The 18,750-nt window shown below is 50.4% G+C and overlaps 1 protein-coding gene across 1 annotated transcript in view; it reads left to right on the top strand.

Annotated features, from left to right (window-relative positions):
• Positions 1-18,750, top strand: part of XXYLT1 (xyloside xylosyltransferase 1) — a 156,577-nt gene that overhangs the window by 71,641 nt on the left and 66,186 nt on the right. Inside the window, exon 3 of the mRNA XM_032869292.1 lies at positions 16,512-16,644. Coding sequence (XP_032725183.1) covers positions 16,512-16,644 — 133 coding nt within the window. The remainder of the gene's footprint in view (positions 1-16,511; positions 16,645-18,750) is intronic.

The following is an 18,750-nucleotide window of genomic DNA, read 5'->3' as shown; positions in this document are numbered from 1 at the left end:
TGATATGTGGGGGGAGGGTGGAGGAGGGGACCGTCCCTGGCTTTTCTGGCATAGTCGATGAGAGGAAAGGAACTGTTTTGGCGATTGCACAAGGGAGAGCTGAGGCCAGGACCAGAACCTGTCCGTATACCCCAGCCTCCTAGAAACTAGGTGACAGAAGCAGTTCCCTAGATGGGGAAGCTCTGTTACAGTTCTCAAATCAAGCACCCTCATTGCGGAGAGCACAGCCCCAAGAGCCGGGGTGCCCTAGGGGCACATCCCATCTGAGGCCAGGACCCCTGGCTGGGGACAGAGGCACACTGAAGTGCCAGCTCTGCAGTGGGGGGAAGGTTCCCCAGTCAGGCCACCCTCCTACCATGCTTGAGTCCCCTGTGGGTCTCGTGCCTGCCTACCTCATGCTCTGGCCACAACTTTCACACCCCCCCTCCTCCTGCATGCACATGTTCACCAGTGGCTCCCTCTGCTCTCTTTTCCCCTTGGCTTTTCTCCTTCCCCATTGTTTAGGCCTCACTTCTCTCTTGTCCCATCTTCACTTGCCCCTCACCGTAGCATGTTGCATCTCCTTCCTCAGCATCTCCCCACAGCATTTACTGCCATGTGCTGTCCTCTCATCTAGACCGGAAGGGACATGAAAGCAGGGCCCTGGGCTGGCTTCCCTGCTCCAGCTGCAGCGGCTGGAATGCCAGGCGTAGAGCGGGGGTCTAGTAAATACTTGTTGGATAATCAAAAGAGTGCGGGGTTGTCCATCACAGACAGGAACGGTGGCCCGAGTCTCAGAACTGCCGTGCGTCGCTGGCTTGTGTGTGTTTGGTGGGCTGAACGCTGAGGTGAGGGCCTGGCTCGGTGCTGCCCCTGGACCAGGATGGAAAGCAGGGTGTGCTCGTGCTCTCAGCCTCTGGGGGGGTGTGTCTGCTCCCCAGCAGTGTACTTCTAGCCACACTGACTTTATTTTTTCTATAGCCTGTCAAGCCTCTCATGAGATATAGAAGGAAAATTTGGTGCAGTACTGGATTTTGCTTTTGAAAAGGGGGCTCCATCCTTGAACAACAAATCATAGCTCTGCCTGACCTAGAAGTGTTTTGGGCCATCAGGAAGACCTTGAAGTTTTAGAGCCCGTTTATATCAAAGGAATTAGTTAACCAGGCATCATCATTGTACTTAAGAGGGGAGGTGAATGTGTTTTGAAAAGAAAACAGGACTCATCCTGGTTTCCACAGAAAAGGAACATTCCTTCTTTTTTTGGTGTGTATTTGCTGTTCCTGTGACCGCAGAGTCATGCGCAGCTTTGTAATCGAAATCATTTGGGACTCGTTTTCAAGCTTGTTTGACTCTGCTGTCACTGACGGTCACCAAACTCCGTACCTGGGTGTTGCTCACTAATGACTGAGCATGTCACAACTAACTGTTACATGAATTGAACAGAAGCAGCATCAGCTCTTAATAATGGACTGGAAGATTCATAACAAATCTGCCCCGACCTAGTCTGCCAATAGCCAGGCCATAAACACTGCCATGGGGGAAACTCTGTCTGCCTCGGTAGAGGGGAGAATGGGGCAGGTCCAGGCCTCCCTGCTGAATCAGTTGTAGGTTTGGACAGCAGTCGAGATACCAAAAATCTGGACACCATCCTGCCAAGAAAAGGTTAAAATGTCATGTTTCCATCGGAATTCTCAAGTTTTTCCTTCATACAGGCATGCAGGAAATTAAACCACACGAAAGGCCAAGTTGAATTTCTTAATCCACCCCAAACAATGAAATTTGAAATGTGGGTTTATGGTTGGAAAGTGACTGGGTAAAAATGACTCAATGAATCAGCCTCTTAGGCTCCTAGAGCTGCTTCTGCTGGTGGGCTTGGTAGTGGGACCCCAGGGCAGGGCGGGGCTCAGCCCACCTGCCTTTGGGAGGGCGGGGCTGCCAGGAGAACTCAGTCCCACTCCTGACACTTCCTGCCCCCATTCCCTGCTTTCTCCAAACTCAATGCCAGACATGTCCACTCCAGGTTCACCACTGTCCTTTGGTGCCATGACTCAGAGGGAGGCTCTTGTTTGGGGACAGCGGCAACTCTATTACCTGCAGCCCCCATTTTCCATGGGGACATTTTCACAGTCATTTACCTGACCAGAGGGGCTCACTCTGCCTCAGGCTAACCCCCTTCACTGCAGAGGGTTGACCGAACTTTCCAGGTTGTGATAGAATGTCCTCATGTATCTTCATGGCTGCTCACTCTTTTTTGGATTCCTCCAGGCCTGGAGCTCTGAGAATGCAAATTGACCTCTGAAAGAAAGATTCACTTACCATAGACTTGAGGGCTTTTCTAAACTGCTGAGATATCCAGAGTACCTGCCATTGGCCTTGGATTTTTAAGCTGTAGTTGGCAAGAGGAGATGTGGAAAATATAGCACAAATATACTTACATAAATGACAGGAAAAAAAAATCAGATAAAAGTAACTCCCAGGTTGTTGTTTACCTTTTCTTAAAAAAAAAAAAAAAAAAATCCCTTTGGAAATCCAGAAAGCTACCTTGTGGTGAAGTATAGGAGGAAGGCAGAAATCTGTAGACGGACTTCATCCTAGGAAAAAGATTATAAAAATGGATAACTTGAGAAGGAATCCTAAAAGAATCTTGAGGTCATGGCAGATGTCTTAAATCTGATATATGTTGCCAGAAAGTGGATATTTTCTATGAGGTAGTTAATGGCTTTTTGGCCTTTTGGCTAAGATCAAGTGTAAAAATGTTTTTAATTTAAAAGCAATACATGTCCATTTTGAGAAAATGAGAAGTATTTTTTTTAAATGCACATTTTCTTCCTGTCTCTTATATATATATACATACATTAAGTACCTGAAAATATATGTATTAGACATAGTGTTAATCATATGTATTATAACATTATGTTTCAAAATATTAATTTGCTTCAGAGATTATGAAAGAATATATATGGATGGTAGAAATGTAGACAACCATAAAGAAGAAATGTCGGTAATCTGTAACACCACTGTGGGGCGTAGGTCTGTGTAGCTGGGTGCCAAGATGACCTCCTCACCAGCCGTGGCTCCCAGTGCTCACAGCTTCATGTGGTCCCCCTGTTGGAACGTGGGCTGGCCCTGTGACTCATTTTAGACAAACAAGATACTGTGGAAGTGACGCAGCAGGACTTCCAAGGCTGTCACCAGGAGTCGCATACTCTCCGCCTGGGTCTTTCGAAACGCTTGTTCTTGGCAAGCTCCCTCCTGGAATCCAGCTGCCATCCTGGGCAAAGCCAAACCCCCGGGGAGTGCCCCTGTGAAAGTGCTCCGGTGGACAGCCCGGCGGAGTGCTCTTTGCCAACAACCAGTGGCAACCTCTAGCCATGTGAGTAATAGAGAACATCCAGTCTGGCCCATCCTTTTGTCCCACGGCAGCCTCCGCTGCTGTTTTTACCATCCGCACAAGAGGGACTCCCTGGGAGAACCGCCCAGTAAGCGTAGTTGACCCACAGAACCACGGAGATAAGCATATACTGAAGACGCTGACTTTTGGGGTGGTATGTTATCAGCAACAGATAAACTGGCATGGGTATGGGCAGACTTTGAAGTAAACCTGTTTAAAGGGACTCAGACTCTAGAACCACTTATACTTGCTGTGTGCATTCCTGCTCCAGCACTCATGAGCTATATGACCTTGGGCAGGTTCTTTGGCCACTATAAACCGTCATTCTCTACATTCATTAAATGGAAACTGGGAGATTTAAAAGTATTCTAGTGTGGGGCACATAGTAGGTACTAAATCAGTGTGAGTTTCATATGTACTATTTGCCACCATGGAAAATGATCATAAGGAATGTTGGAAACAGCAGTGGCTGTGGCAGCCGCGGAGAATGTATCATGAAAATGCTACTATATTTACAATTTTTGAGGCTAGGAACAAGGTCCTACATTTCCAAACCTCTCCCACACTGTCCTCATACTTGGCAAACAGTGGGGGGCTTGACACGGCTGAGGTCAACACAGTGAGGTCTGTCTTCGTGCCTGATCTATGTATCTTATGCTCTTCTGAGAACAAGCTGCTGGGTTATGAGTGAGGGAAAAGGGCCACCTCCATTCAGAATCATCGGTGGCAGGGCCAGGAAGGGTCTTAGAGGGCATCTGTCATAAGCCGCCTGTCTCTACAGTCTGGGAGAACTGATGCCCAGATGGGAGGTGGCTTGCTCAAGGCTGGATGTAGGGGCAAAGTCAGACCCATGAACCAGCCCCCACCCCAGGGCCCCACCCATGCACACTTGCCTAAAGTTCCCTAAGTCACATTTCATTAAGTAAGGTAGAGCCCATGTGTTCCTGTTTTACAAAACGGAGGAAAGACAGGGTGGGTGGTGTTGCCCTCTGAAACTGTCTGTGATACTTGTTTTTCTCTTCAATTATTTATTTTTGTGAGAATGCACCAGGGCACTCTAGCCTGGTGTTGCTAGAAGTTTTTCAAGAGGGTCATTGTTCCGCAGCACCCCCAGCCATCAGGTGCTTGGAGGAGGATGGACCGAAAGTCCCAATCACAGCAATCCTGATGCTCCCTCCTTGTCTAGGGCCCCTGTGGCAGGTAGCACCAGAACCTTCCAGTCATGAAAGGTTGGCATGACCTGCTGTAAGTGGGGATGCCAGAAAGTTGTTGTTCTTTTTTTTTTTTTTTTTAGATTCTATTTGAGAGCAAGTGAGAGAATGAGAGAGAGAGCATGAGATGGGAGAGGTCAGAGGGAGAAGCAGACTTCCCTCTGAGCAGGGAGCCCTAGGCCGGACTCTGTCCTGGGACTCCAGGATCATGACCTGAGCCGAAGGCAGTTGCTTAACCAACTGAGCCACTCAGGCGCCCTAGAAACTTCTTCTTTACTGTGGAATGCCAGTTCATAAACACAGAGAGAATGAAGGCATTGGAAAGTCCCCATTTGGTGATAACCATTATAGTAATCCTTTATTCAGATGAGAAGAGTCAAACTTGTTCAGGAAGAGGACCTTTTCATAGTCTTGAAATGTTTCCTCCATGATGCTGTTATTCTAGAGAACAAGTGGTAACTTCACAATGATCAAAATTAACATCATCAATAATGGGACAGATTGACATACTGTGTGTCCTGATGGGATTGAGAAGGAAGAACATAGTATCACTTCTGTGTTGTTCTTGACAAAGATGCATAACCTGAATCTCATTGTGAGGAAACATTAGACAAATGCGCCTCAACGGAGATTTTACAAAGCCATTGGCCTGTACTCCTCAAATTGTCCCAGGCCATGGCAGATGAGGAAAGACTGCGGAATGACTTTAGGCGGAAGAGACTGGACCACTCTGTGTCATCCTGAACCACAAATTTTGTTTTTGCACAACTGGCAAATTTTGTACGGGGCTCTAGATTAAATGGCAGTGATGTATTAATGTTAATTTCCTGGATCTGGTGGTAGTACCACCATTAGGAGAGTGGCCTTGTTTCCTAGGAAACACTGAAATATCTTAGAGCCCAAATTCTCTCTCTCTTTTTTTTTTTGCTATTATCTACAGTTATGTCAGTTTGGTATTCTATTTTATTTCTTTAATTAAAAATGAAAACAAATAACTTAAATTCTACTTAATTAAAAAATAGAAACTAGTTAATTAAATGAAATTAAAATTTAATTAAAACAGAGAAATGAATCAATTAGTGTTTAGGTACAGTTCAGTAGACAGAATCTTTTCTATTGTAGAGTCTGGGACGGGAATAAGTTAGAAGAGGGTTTCTTGAGCGCCCTGCTCCAAAGAAAGGCAAAGTTGTATTTTAAATGGAAGTAAGAATGGAGTCTTGTGACTTCTCCCTGTTCTTGGGTAATTCTTATGACCCAGCAGACTCGGGCTCCTGTGGGGTTCCCCTTAACCTTCGGAAACAGGGATGAAAGCCTTGAAACGCAGACTGTCTTTGTGGGAGAACCCATAAAATGAGGACAGTAAATCCTACATGTAAGGATTAAGTGAGGTAAAACACATAAAAATACCGAGCTCAGGATCTGGCCTTTGGAACCTCATTTTGTAGGCGATGATAGATCGTTTGCTTTTTTTTTTTTTTTTATTGTAGCGTAAGAATCAATAAAATAACATGACATTTTGGCAAGAAGCCTGGCTCAGGAGACAGGAAGCCTGAAGAGCTATTTGACCACTGGCCAAGTCAGTCTGCAAACTGTCACGGGGCCACAGGTGCTGCTCCCGAAAAGATTAAAGCCCTATTTTTTTTCTCCTGCTGCAGAAGGTAAGGGAATGGGTAGGTCTTCACATATAAATTTCAGAAAGGTCTTTCTGGGTTCCCCATATGGAGAGACTGGTTTTTCTCTGTGAAAGTTGCCGTGCTGTGGATTTCTGGGCACAAGGAGTGATGGTGAGCCACTCTCCCCTGGGCTGCCCCACAGTCCCGGGAGAACCTGCTGTTTCTCCTTGGGGGAGAGTTGGCTGTTCTCTGCCTGATTGCACCTGTCCTCCTCGTGCAGACTTCTCAGTAGCACGCCCCGGTCATGGTGGCAGGTCCTTCTACCATGTGCCACTGGAGAGGGTACAGAAGGCGACCTGGGCCTCTCAGGGCAGTGGTGGGCTGCAGAACTCTACCAAGGGACGGATGAGTCTGCGGGGTGAAAAGGCCCCAGGAAGTTGAGCCCCAGGAAAGAGTAAAGGATTCACCATTCCTACCAGGAAGAATTGCCAAAATACAGTTTTTATTAGTGACATGAGAGAGAGATGGCCAAGGTTGTCAGCCAGACTGTCCGTGTTTGGGTGGCCGTTGTCATCCAGGACTGCTGGGCAGTGTCCTGGCCTAGGATGTGACTAGGCAGTGTGCATAGAGTGTGCCTTCAGCGCCAGGATGGAACAACGTGCCAGCCATGCCAGAGGCCTGGCACCAGAAACAGAGTTCAGAGGCAGCAGCTATCCTTGCACGGGCACCCCCGAGGGAGGTTTGGTGCTCCCAGAACCCCACGGCAGGACAGAGACTGGGGATTACGACCCTGCCTGGAGGGTCTGCCTGGCTCCTGCAGTCTGGCTAGCTCCCGCATGGTTCCACTTACTAGTGACCATGTCTGGATTCTAAGAGACACGTTGGGACACTGGGTGGAGAGCTGGGCTGGAAGGGAAGCATGAGGCCGGGGGTGGGGGACTGGAGTCCTTGAGGGTGGCAGCCCAGGGCCAGTGGGCCTGTCCGCCAGCAAGGAGCAGGTGAGGGCTGAGCGGAGGTCTGGAAGGTGAGTAGACAGGCGTGCCGGCAGGAGCATACCAGCAGCTCTGCTGCGGCGAAGGAAGGGACTTTGTGAATGAGGGTACGGTTCAGATGACATGCACCTGGTTCCTGTTTGCCATCATTGACAGTGGAACCTTAGCAGCATTTAGTCCTTTGGACCTCTATTTCTCCATCTGTAGAGTGGGTGGAATTACCATGTGCTGGCAGTGGAAGGACTGCTGGTTGCTGCCCTCTGTCTGTTCTGTCCTTTTTCTTTTGTAAGCCAATCCCATTTATTGGGAGCAGCATTATGCCTGGTAAGAGCATTAAATTCATAGCTTCCCTGGCAGCTAGGTGTGGCCAAGTGACTAAATTCGAGACTTCCAGGAAGGTTGTTGAAGGGGTCTGCCTTATGGCAGGGGGCTAGGGGCTGGCACCTGTCCCTGTCTTCCTCCTTGTTGTCTGGAAAGCAGCCAAGATGACTGGAGCCCCAGTAGGTATCTTGTACCATGCAGTGACCTTGAGAATGGAAACCAGACCTAGGATAACAGAATGGAAAGGTGGAAGGGGCCAGGACCTCTGAGAGCTTTACAAGCAGTCCTGTAATACCTGGGTAACGTAGCTTGGTCCTCGTATGTTATTCGAGCCATTGTTGCTTGACATCTTCTGTTATAGCAGCTGGACCCAACCCATACAGATGCACCTGCCCCTGAGGGTTGTGGGAAGATTTAAGTGAGCTCAAGTATAACAAAGAGTTTCGTGAGTTGGGAATGCACTTTGAACACTGCTGGGTACTCTAAAAATGTAAGCAGTCAGTCCTGTTGTGGCCGTTGTTGTTTGAGGAGGCCTGTGGGACAGGGCTGTGGTGGACAGGCCCTGAACAGGCTGGCTGGGCTAGGGGCATGAGTGTGTGCCAGAGCTAAAGCATAGGGATGAGGAGCTGCATGGTTAGTATTCCTAATTTTACAGTGAATCCACAAATGCCGGGAAACAGGGAAAAAGTGGCTGGGGGAGGTAAAAGAGAGGACAGAGGAGATTAGAAACAGGAGCCCCCATAATTCCCATAAACAACCTCAGGGTGAGTCATTTGGAAAGTTGATCTGTGACCATTCAGGCAGACCCATGGTAACCAGATGGCTATTTTCAGAAAACACCTGTTAATTCTGCCCAAAGAGTACTGCTTGCTACAGCTGCCATCCCCAGGGGTCTATGAAAGAAAGCCTGCTGGTGAAGAGCGGAGACCAGGCATCCATCTCAGGCTGGTGAACAAGGTGAGAATGTGATTGTGTCCCAAATAGGAAGCAGGGCTTGAGCTCTTGCAGATAAAAAATAAAATCTCTAGCAGACCCCAGAGAGCTCTAAGCTGTGGAGAGGTCAGCGGGGGCCACGGACAGCTGTGCCATAGAAATGAAAGGAAGGGGGACATTCTGCTTTCCAGATCTAGAATCCAGTTTCCTCTGCAGACTGAAATTCATACAAAAGTGCCTGAGCTATAATTTCGTACTGGCAATAGCAGTGAGAGGAAAATGGGGACCAGGTGTTGTATGGTTGTCATATATTATAAACGTCCCTAAAGTTTTTCAGCCAAGTTGGAAATAAATTCTGTCCTCGCTTAAAGGATGTGATTTATATACCTAGTCACTGAAGGCAGGAGGGGTGAGGGAGGGGACACATGTCATACCGGCGCTGGAGCAAACACTGTGTCTTTTCATAATAATTTGTTTTGTTTTGTCCGCAAAACAGGAGGTGATGGTTGTAAAAAATGTGAGAGCCGGCCCATAGCTCACAGTCAGTTTTCCATGCTTAATTTTGAGAGGGGGCGAGGAGGGCTGGAAGAAAGAATTTGTTGTATAGCTAATACATAAAACTGACTGTGGTCATTAATTTCAACCTCTTGGTCCCCAAACCTTTTACCAGTGCTGCTAACAGGTTGTATAAATCACTCTTAGGAACTCCATTTCCTCCCTTCCCTCCACGCTCAGAGGCAGGGGCCGGCTGCTGATGTGGAAAATGGAGAGGTACCCCAGGAGAGTCGGGGGCTCCGCAGCAGGGCAGCGCCGGCAGAACCGAGCCGGCCGCATCCACGGCCATCTGGGGGCCGGAGGGTAGGGTCGTGTGGGGGTGAAGAGCAGGTCTGGGCTTTAGAGCCTGGCAGATTCGATGCGAGTCCCAGTTCCACTACTTCCCAGCCATGTGATCTCGATTACCAAGGTTCTTCACCTCCTCATTTGTCAAGTAGAAATAATCATGCCCATCTCGGAGTATTTGGATGCTTACATGAATATAATAACATATCTTACACAGGTTGGCTATCGTCACTGAAAACTTCCTTTCAACTTCTGTGGTGTGGGACCCCCTTTTTTCCTGAAGTTTCTCTTTTGATCTCTGCTCAGTGAAAGGGAACCCCAGGAATTCTCCAGCTCACCATGTTGAGGGTCTTGAGGGGGATGGTTGTAGGAAGTGGGAGCCCCTTCTCTGCCCACAGAAGTCCCAGTTACCACGCCAGGGTGGCCTGGAGCTGTCTGATGTTTTTGCCCTTGATGTGGCGGCATTTCTTGTGTTTAAAAGTAGGGGGACTTTAAAAGGGACTTGTGGATGTCTAAAGGCTTTTCTCCAAAACCCGTGTGTGATGGATCAAACACACTATCCAGTGAGGAAGTCTGTGATCTCAACTCCAATGCTTCCTCGAGTCAAGGGTTGCCTTCGTCAAGCTGCCCAGACTCTCTGAGCCTCAGGTCTCTCCTCCGAACACAGGAGCTACTGAAGCCCACCCAGCAGAAAATGTAGTGCAAGTTCCTGAGCTGCACCAGCAAGTGGAAAGCCCCCATCCGGGGCCTGGCACACAGACACCCTGTCTCTGCTCCCAGGGAGGGACCGTTCGTCTGACCAGGCTGGAATAGCCCCAGAAGTCGGGACCTAAGGCCTCGGACCCTTGGCGTGTTCCACCATGTTGCTTGGTGGCAGCTTCCCCCCTAGTTAGCCCGCTGTCCTGCAGCTGGGCCTTACAAGGTGAAGGGAGTGGGGAAGGGGGCTTTGGGGGCACCGGGAAAAGCCCAGCTGGAAAGCGACCTAAGTTCTCTGTTGGATAAGAGAGCCACTACAGCCCATTCCAAGTGCAGACGCCCTTGGGGACACAGCTGGGGTCAGTGCATTGTTGGGGGGTGGGGGTGGGAGTCTGCCATGATGGCCTGAGACCCTGCAGCAGGAGAGGCCAGTCCAGGGGGCGGGGGGAGGGGGTTGGCGCGGTGCATTGGGACTGGGCCTGTCCCTCAGGCCTCAGCACAGCTTCTCCTGGGCTGTGGGCCTCCTCCTGTTAGAGGAGGTGTCTACCCCTTTCAGTGGCCCTTCGGCCCCTGGCAGCCAGAAGTCCTGCCCAACGGCAATGAAAAACCCCCAGAGGCTGATGAAGCAGGTCGCTGATGACTGCCATATTTCTAGGCAGACGGTGAGAAGTCAAGCTTCCTGTCTGAGCAGCTGCTTCCAGAGTCTCAGCCTCATGACACCTCACAGAGCCTGGGTTGTCACAGTGTCCCCTTCTCCCTGAACCCTCTCCTGGTTAGTGGAAAACTAGGCCTGGTGTTCTGAGCCGAAAGCCCTCTGATGCATTGTAAATATTTATCTCTGGGAAGCTCTGACGCTCTTTCCAGACAGAGGGAAAGGAGGCGCTTGCACGGTTGTTCTGCCCCTCAGAGAAGGCCTGTTTGTTGTCCAAGATGGAAGGCTTACCCAAGCATGTCTGTCTTTTCCTAATTTCCCAGGCTCTTTTGTTATATGTTGTTTTGTGCGTGTGAAGATGCGTCTACCAAGAATGGTTTCTGGGGATAGGAGAAGGGAGGGGAGAGGAAAGGAAGCTTCTTTCCCCACTTTTGTTTGTTTTTGGCGATCATTAATTACTCACTCTGGGTTGTAATTCCATCCATGGTCAGATGACACGCCTTGTGACTGGTTTAATTGGAGGCTGATGATGAGCTGTCTCAAGCCTTTCCACAGGGGAATGTTGACTTGGGAAGTTCTCAGCCGGTTCTGAGGCCATGCATGTTGCCTTCTGTGGTGAATGGCCCCTGGGGCCCTGCCAGGCTGGGCCTCCCGAACCCCGAGAACACCTCTGCACAGTTAGGAACTTCCTCAGTGCTGCCCAGATCTGGGGTCTCCAGGTCCTGAAAGCTGCCTCTTTAGCCAGCACTTGTAGTCTCGTCTTTCCTTTTTGCACTTGCTAGGAAGGAGTGGACCATTTTGTTAGTGAGGCCGCAGCATGAGAGGCTGAGGTGAGCAGATGGGGCCTCTCGCGAAGACAGTACCACCTTCTTTACTTTACCCCCTGGAGTTGAAGTTCAACAGGAAATAGGTCTCAGACCTAGATCCTTAGCATCTTTTCCCATGTTGGGTTGACATACCTCCGTGGCTCCCGTCTTATGGTCAGACACTTGTCAGTCCTGTGGTTGGGGGTTTCAGCCAGGACCCCCGGACCACCTTCTGTACCCAGGAGGCAACAATTCCTCTGCTTCCTGAAGTGGCCTGGCTCGGCTTGCCCGATCTCTTACCAAGCGACCATCCCACAGGGGAAGCCATGTTCTGAGAGCTACCCCGAGAGGTGACACTGCTGGCAGCGCCTCTGCATCCTGTCATCCCCCTGAGGGGCCTGGTCCGCCAGTGTAAGTGCTGGCCCTCACCTGAGGACGGTGCCCGTGCAGGACTCTTCCTAACACACGGGCAAGCTTCCTCCTACCTGAGAAAATGACACCCTTCACTCCTCGTTTTTGAGATTAAACACAGACACGGCAAGATTTGAAGGTTTGAGGAGCTGGTGGGAAGGCCCCTCATCCAGCTGTTTCTGGGAGTGAACGGGTCCAGCCAGAACAGAAGATGGCCAGGCTGGTGGGGGGAGGGCAGAGGCTGAAGTGCAGGGACAGTGTTTTGCTACTGGTGGTTGTTGTTCTCACACCAGGAGATGGTGTGGCCCTTGGCTGTAAAGTCTGGCTCCTGCCTCCCTTTGAATGTAGTGCAGCTCAAGGTGGGTTCCCAAGAAACCCAAAGATTTGTTGTTTTTGTTTGTTCTCTAAGATCCCTGCCTGATGGTAGTGTGGGAATATGGAGAGCAATTTCCTGGAATCCAGTATGTGGATGATGGAGATCTTTCTTTAGCTACTACTGTTCATTCTCAAGTTTCGTTGTCATGGTGTGAGAGGCAGACCCTCCATGAGCTCCTTGCACTGGGGGCCTGGCTAATCTTGTGCATAGCCCTTTGGGCCATACTAATCTGGCCACGATGTTCCCTGCTTTGAGGAGTTTATGACCCATAATGGGAGTGGGTAGTGGAAGGGGAACACCGACTGACATGAGAGCATTAGCTAAGCTGTCAGAGACCTGAGTTCTGGGATCAGCGTTGCCACTTAGCTCAACAGTGTGACTCCTGACAAGGCCCACTTCTTCTTTGGTCCTCAGATTGTAATCTACCCATTACACAGATTACCCCATCTGTGTAATGGGTAGATTGGCTCTACCTTCAGACCTATTATCCTAGATTATTCTGTCCTCTTTGTTTTTTTATCATATTCTCATTGGATCCTGACATGGTAGACATGGTAGGCCTGGATGCTGTCCATTGGTCTGAGTTTTAAAGATGTCTAGTCCTTTTTCTGGGACATTCTTCCCCATGCTTTATAGATTTCATCCCTTTGGAGTCAATTCTCTCACCTATTTATTCCTTAAATCTCAGTGGTCCTAAGTGCTGTCATTACAGCTGTCCTCCAACCAACCAGTATCCTCTCTGGGCCATCACTGTGGCTGTCACTGCCATGTACCAATCTTATTGCACCCTCAGAAGGGCCTATCAGCACCGCCATGTAATTCCCACAGAGAGAGGATGACAGCAGGGACCAGAGGCCAGAGGAACAGGACCCTTTAAGAGAATCTCACCCTAATCACTTCTAGCCTTCCTGGTAAGCATCTTCCTCTTTCTAGCAGTGACATTTACAACTTGGCATCTTATTTCATAATTACATAAAAGAATAACCACCTAGACAGATGCCTGCACAACAACGCAGGTTGCATGAGGGCTGTCAGCTCTCAGGATAGAATAGGGTATCTCCCAGCCTCAGCCGGAAAGGTAGGAACGGGCCAGTCCTTTCACATCAGTGGGAAGCAGTGAGTTTGCTCCTAGCCAGTTCACCTCATCTGGGAAGGTCCCTGTTGATAGAAGTATCAGCACCTTTTAGCAAACTAAGGTACTCGACAAACGAGGAGTTCTAAAGCTATAAAAGCATATCGAATTCCAGTGTCTTAGGGCTACACATGACCTTTTCTGGATTCACTCCCAGCTGGTCCTAGAGGGCAGGGAAGGTGCTCAGATTTATGGATGGGCTTTTAAGACAAGGCCAGGGCTCTGCCCTCCCAGCCCATTCCTGCCCTCAAGGAGCACTCTGTCTGACCAAGGTGGTGAGGTCAGGACACAGGTGTCAGTGCCCACAACCTTGACCAGGGCCTGTCCAGGTGGGGCAGGGAAGGAGGCATTGGGGCTGCTCCTCGGAGAATAGGTTGGATGTACATGACCTTGAAAGCCCAGGGAGTACACACAGCACATAGTAGGCTTTCAAGGAAGGCGACCAGCTGGCTGACTGGCCTCTCGGCCACTGGGATTTTCTTTAGCTTTAGCGAAAATGCTTGCCTATAGAAGACCTCACTTAAATTTCACATCTGGCCAGCTTGTTGCTCTGCTTTTTGTCTGTCAACACCCTTGGCACTTCTGTGTGCCCCTGTGGGGGTAGCAGGGGTGCTGGGCCTGCCTCCCAGGAGCTTCTCTCTGGTGAGAGGGGAGTCGGGCTCCACTGGAAAGGGTCACTGAGCTCTCCCGTGAAGCTGACTGAGGTTCAGATCCCAGCCCTAGCACTCATTTGTTGCGGGACTGTGGGCTGTCGTTTTGAACTTTTCGAAGCCTGTTTCTTCATCAGAACATAGGAATAACTCAACCTGTTGGGTGGTTAGGAGAAATAAGCTCGTGCCTGTGCAATGCTGGGTGCTTAAGAACAACTCACGGAAAGGATGCCTCCACGTGGCTGTCATTGGTGGCATTGAAAGTACCCCTGGGGTCATGAGGATGACATGAACCCCTTTCTCCATAGCCCTGTCAGTGCCTCAGAAGTCCCACCATACGTTCCCCAGGCCTCCCCATCATCTGGCTAAACGCCATTGTCTCCCTTCATTGACAGAACCTGTGATGACGTCCTTTCTCTCCTTGGGATGATGACGGTGCCCTCCCGTCCCTGTCTCATTAGTGCTCCACTCTACTGTGCGTACTGTGGATGTGGGAGCTTGGGGCACAGGAGTCAGGCAGAAAGAAAAGGAAAGTGGCTAGAGGGGGCGTGTGTGCTATGAGGCCTCCCCAACTTGACTTCTTGGTGACTATGACTCTCATTCCTAGACATCCTCTCCAGGGACATGGTGTTCTTCTCTAAGATCACCATCAGGCTCCTTCTCTCTGTTCCCCAAGACTGCCTCTGAGAGCAGCAGATGCCCTGAGGCTCTGCCCTGTGGCATGTCCCTATTCTCCACTCCTGGTGGAGGGCAGCTTTCTGGGAGAGAGTGAAGTCACCACAGTGGCTTCCCAACCTCTGGACCCCTGAGTCATCACCTTTCCTGATCACCCACCCATTTTCTTGCACCCCTTTCCTGCAGGGCCAGAGAAGTCTGGCTCTGGTACCCCCCTCACTTTCCTCTGGCCTGGGCTGCCGGGTTCTCACCTAGTGTAGCTTATTTTTTTCAAAACACTCATGTCGGATGTCAATTAATGTTCTTTTTCTGTGCCCCAGAGGAAAAGAGAACAAGAACAAATGAATCAGTTTTTCTGGAATCATAAGCTATGATTTCTTCATAAACGAATTTAGAGAATGCCTATTGAATTCCACAAACATTCCTGAGTGTTTACTGACCACCAAGGTCTGCAGTATGATTGAGTGGAGACCGAGATGCCAAAGATGGGGTCCCTGTCTTCAGATGGCCTCCCCGGACAGCCTGTCCTCAGACCATTGTCGTGCCCTGGGGAGAGCCTGATGGTGGGTGTTGGTGGGCGTTGCTGAGCCTCAGCTGTCCACCTCTGCTCAGGTGTCAAGGCCCAGCCCACGCTTCCCTCCTCCATGAAGTCTCCCTTGACTGCTTCAGGCATCAGTGAATTCCCTGCTCTCCAGACGCTGGATTCCTGCTGTGCTCTGCAGCCTGAATACAAGACGTTTCCCATCTGTTGTCTCATCTTCCCGACATCACAGGCTCAGGGGGCCCGTCGGATCACCCCCACTTGAACAAATGGGACAGCTAAGGTTTTGGGAAGTCATTTTCCCAGGGTCCCAGAAGTAAGCAGCAGCAAAGCTGGAACTTGCTCTTGCGTGTCCTGATTCCCACCTCAGGCCCCCTCCTCAGTGTGGAGAGCTTTCTCTCCTGCATTGTTTGACCCCAAGCACCCCCTCCTTGGAGCCCCTGCAGCCCTGCCCATGACATGCACCAAGTTCCTCCCTTGTTGGTTCCAGCCACCTGTGTGTCACTCCTGGTAGGGGGCAGGATAGGGGTCCTGGGCAGCCGGGTCCAGTCCCCTGATGCCACTGCCACACAGGAGCTGAGTCAGGCTTGGTGAGGGGTGTGGGATGGGGGAGGGGAAGGAGGAGAAGAGACCAGAGCCGTTGCCTCCCTCCACCCTCCTCGCTCTGAGTCATCTGGAGGCGACGGAAGCAAATAGCACTTATGTGCCGGGTAATTGTAAGACTCAGTTTGTCTAATTATAGCTCACTTTGTCTCTCAGACAGTGGAATAAAAATATAACCGTGTCCAAGGTCTTTCAGCGGTGCTGTCGGCCTCTGAACTTGGCGCATGTCTGGGTTTGAGAAAGTACTAGTCAGGGCGGGTTTCCAGCCCTCTCTCTCATGGGTCATTTACCAACTGTGCCCCACAGAGAAACACCTGTAAGCTTTGAGCTTTCTGTAGGGTATCCATCATCCAAGCATCCAGGCTGGTTCGTTTTGAGAATGGAGCAGCATGCTATTGAAAGTTACACCAGGACAGTGGGCCCGAGGTAGAGCATAAGGTCTCCTTGTTCTAGAAAAAATGCATGTGTGCAAGAGGCGGGGTGGGGGGCGGGCAGTTCATGAAGACTCTGATGCAGAGTGGGTCGCTGGGGCACGAAGGGCCTCTGTTTCCAGCGACAGCTCTGCATCATTCCGGGACCTCCAGAGTGATCGGATACCTGCTTCTGCGACCCCCCCTCATTTTCTGCCCGTGGCTGAGCCTCCCAGGATGTGTGTCTGCGTCTTATTGTTTTCTTTCTCTTTCCCCCAGAGATCCTGCGGATAATTCAGCTGGATCTGGACCTGAAGTACAAGACCAACATCCGGGAATTGTTCGAGGAGTTTGACAACTTCCTGCCAGGCGCCGTCATCGGCATAGCAAGAGAGATGCAGCCGGTGTACAGGTAGGTTTGTGGCAGCTGTGGGGGCAGTGGTGTCCAGGATCCTCTCCGGCCCCTCATCTCCTTCCCCTGCCCTGCTTCCCACGGCAGACTGAGATTTATTTGTAGACAGTCTTTAATCTCTTAATCTGCACTAAATCTCCTAGAGACACCTTTGTCCTTATTGCATATATGGTGACTAGTGTGGCAGGTGGGACTGCCCCAAATCTGTAGCTGCTGCCTCCTTCTTTTTGGGGAGTTTGGAGCCTTTTTCTCGTAGAAAGCTGAGCTGCTTGGGTTGTTGGTTCTGGTTAAGCTCAGAATTTTACAACCTCAGGCTTTGTATAGCTTTAATTGCCTCGTCTGGTGACAACCAAGATTTTCTTGGCCTCTGAGTCACCAGGGACCTCTCCTCTGACTGAGCAGAACCCGTGTATCAGTGTCTCGTGAGGAGGGGAAGGCCTTACGGCTTTGGAGCCTCAGCTGGGGTCACCTCGTCACTGTGAAGAAAGCCTCCAGCGCGATGCCGTGCGCTTCATCGTCAAGTGTGGGTTGTAGAGAAGCCCTGGCACCTGAGAACCAGGAGACATGCTCAGGGAGGATGTTCACTGCAGCATTGTGGGCAGAAACTGGGCATGACTTAACTGTCCATAGATGGCAGAATGGATAAAGAAAATCTTTTCATCCAGCTGAGTACCACACAGAACCACAGAGAGCCAGTGGACACACGCCCTGCTGCGCAAAGTTAACTGTAATCCGTAGGGGTGCATGCCATGTGGCAAAAATTATAAGGAAAACCAAGGCAGCAATGATCCCCCAAGCTGGCCTGGTGTTCCCTACGGAGGGGTGGGGACCTGGTGGGGAGGAGGACCGGAGCGCAGGGTGCCGCTGGAGTACCTCAGTCTCCTGTCTCGTGTGTGTACTGTATGCCTTACAGTGGAAATGAAGGAAAGGAAAAGACACCTAGAAGTGTTTGTTAAAACTAGAACCATGGTTCTGGGTCCGGAGAGTTCCATATTGCTGACTAATCCTCCTCCCGGTAGTGCCAGAGCTCACCCAGAACCGAGCTGCTAGAGCTGCAATTTCACCATCCCCCTGGGCTGGCCCGCCCTTTGTTGTCTGAGCAGACCCTCCCTCCGGCTCCCTGTGGGCATTCTTGGAGCCAGGCCGTCTTTGGAGAGCTGCAGGGCACAGGCTGCTAGTGACCCCAGAGCCCGTGTTTCCCCTAAACAAGTGGGGAAGAGTGACAGCTTGCTTGCTTGTGACTATGTGCAAGACACAGATCCCATAACAGGAAATTCCTGCGAGGCCTCTGAATGGGCTGATAACTCCCGGGCCTTGTGGGCTGTTCGCCCTGACGTCATCCTCTCCCAGGCTGTCCCCCGGTCACACAGCAGAGCCTCACAGTCTGCGGGGAACTGGAGGGGAGGGTTTAGGTAAACACTTGCCACTTCAACTCAGAGCAGCCTTAGCGCCTTGTTCCCTCCCCTTTGTACAAGGTGGACCTTATATCAGGGGTTCTTGAGGGTTCTTGATTTAACACCCAGAAGCAGTGGAAGGAGCACTGAACTCAGAGTCCAGAGTCCTACATGCTAATTCTCTATGCTTGGGGCTGGGGTTCTTCCAGCTAAGGATGGGAGCTGGTGTGCTGTAGACCTCTCTCCCCCCGCTCAGCACTGTGATCCTACTTTCCCAACCCTCACCATCTCCTCATGGTCTTTCCTCTGTCCTGAGGCTGCTGTTCTGCTGCTGGGCTCCTCACTGCTTCCTAAGGGCCAGGGTCCCCAGGATACTCGCACCAGGCTCCTGATTAAATCCAGTCAGAGCCGTGAGTCCTTTAAGCCCTGGTTTGGAATCTTCTTGCGCAATAGAAATGGAAACGTGATCCCATTTAAACAGTATTGGCCAGAATTTATGTTTTTGTAGATCCAGGATTTCATTAATGGTGAAACTTAAATCAATTTAATTATCTGGACTTCTCAGAAGAAATCTCTGAAAGATTTTAGATCCAAAATGAAATTGAATTTTTCTCACCTTTGTAGTCTTTAATTATCATGTGCAATGAGAAAAATGAGGCCTCTGTCGCTGCCGGCAGACCCCCACCCTGGCCTGTTGTAGGGCTTGTGCACT

This window comes from Lontra canadensis, unplaced genomic scaffold (genome assembly GCF_010015895.1).
Source record: "Lontra canadensis isolate GAN:19392208 unplaced genomic scaffold, GSC_riverotter_1.0 scaffold38, whole genome shotgun sequence".
Lineage (NCBI taxonomy): Eukaryota > Metazoa > Chordata > Mammalia > Carnivora > Mustelidae > Lontra > Lontra canadensis.
Note: the sequence above shows the minus strand (reverse complement) of the source record. Positions and strands in the feature narration are given on the sequence as shown.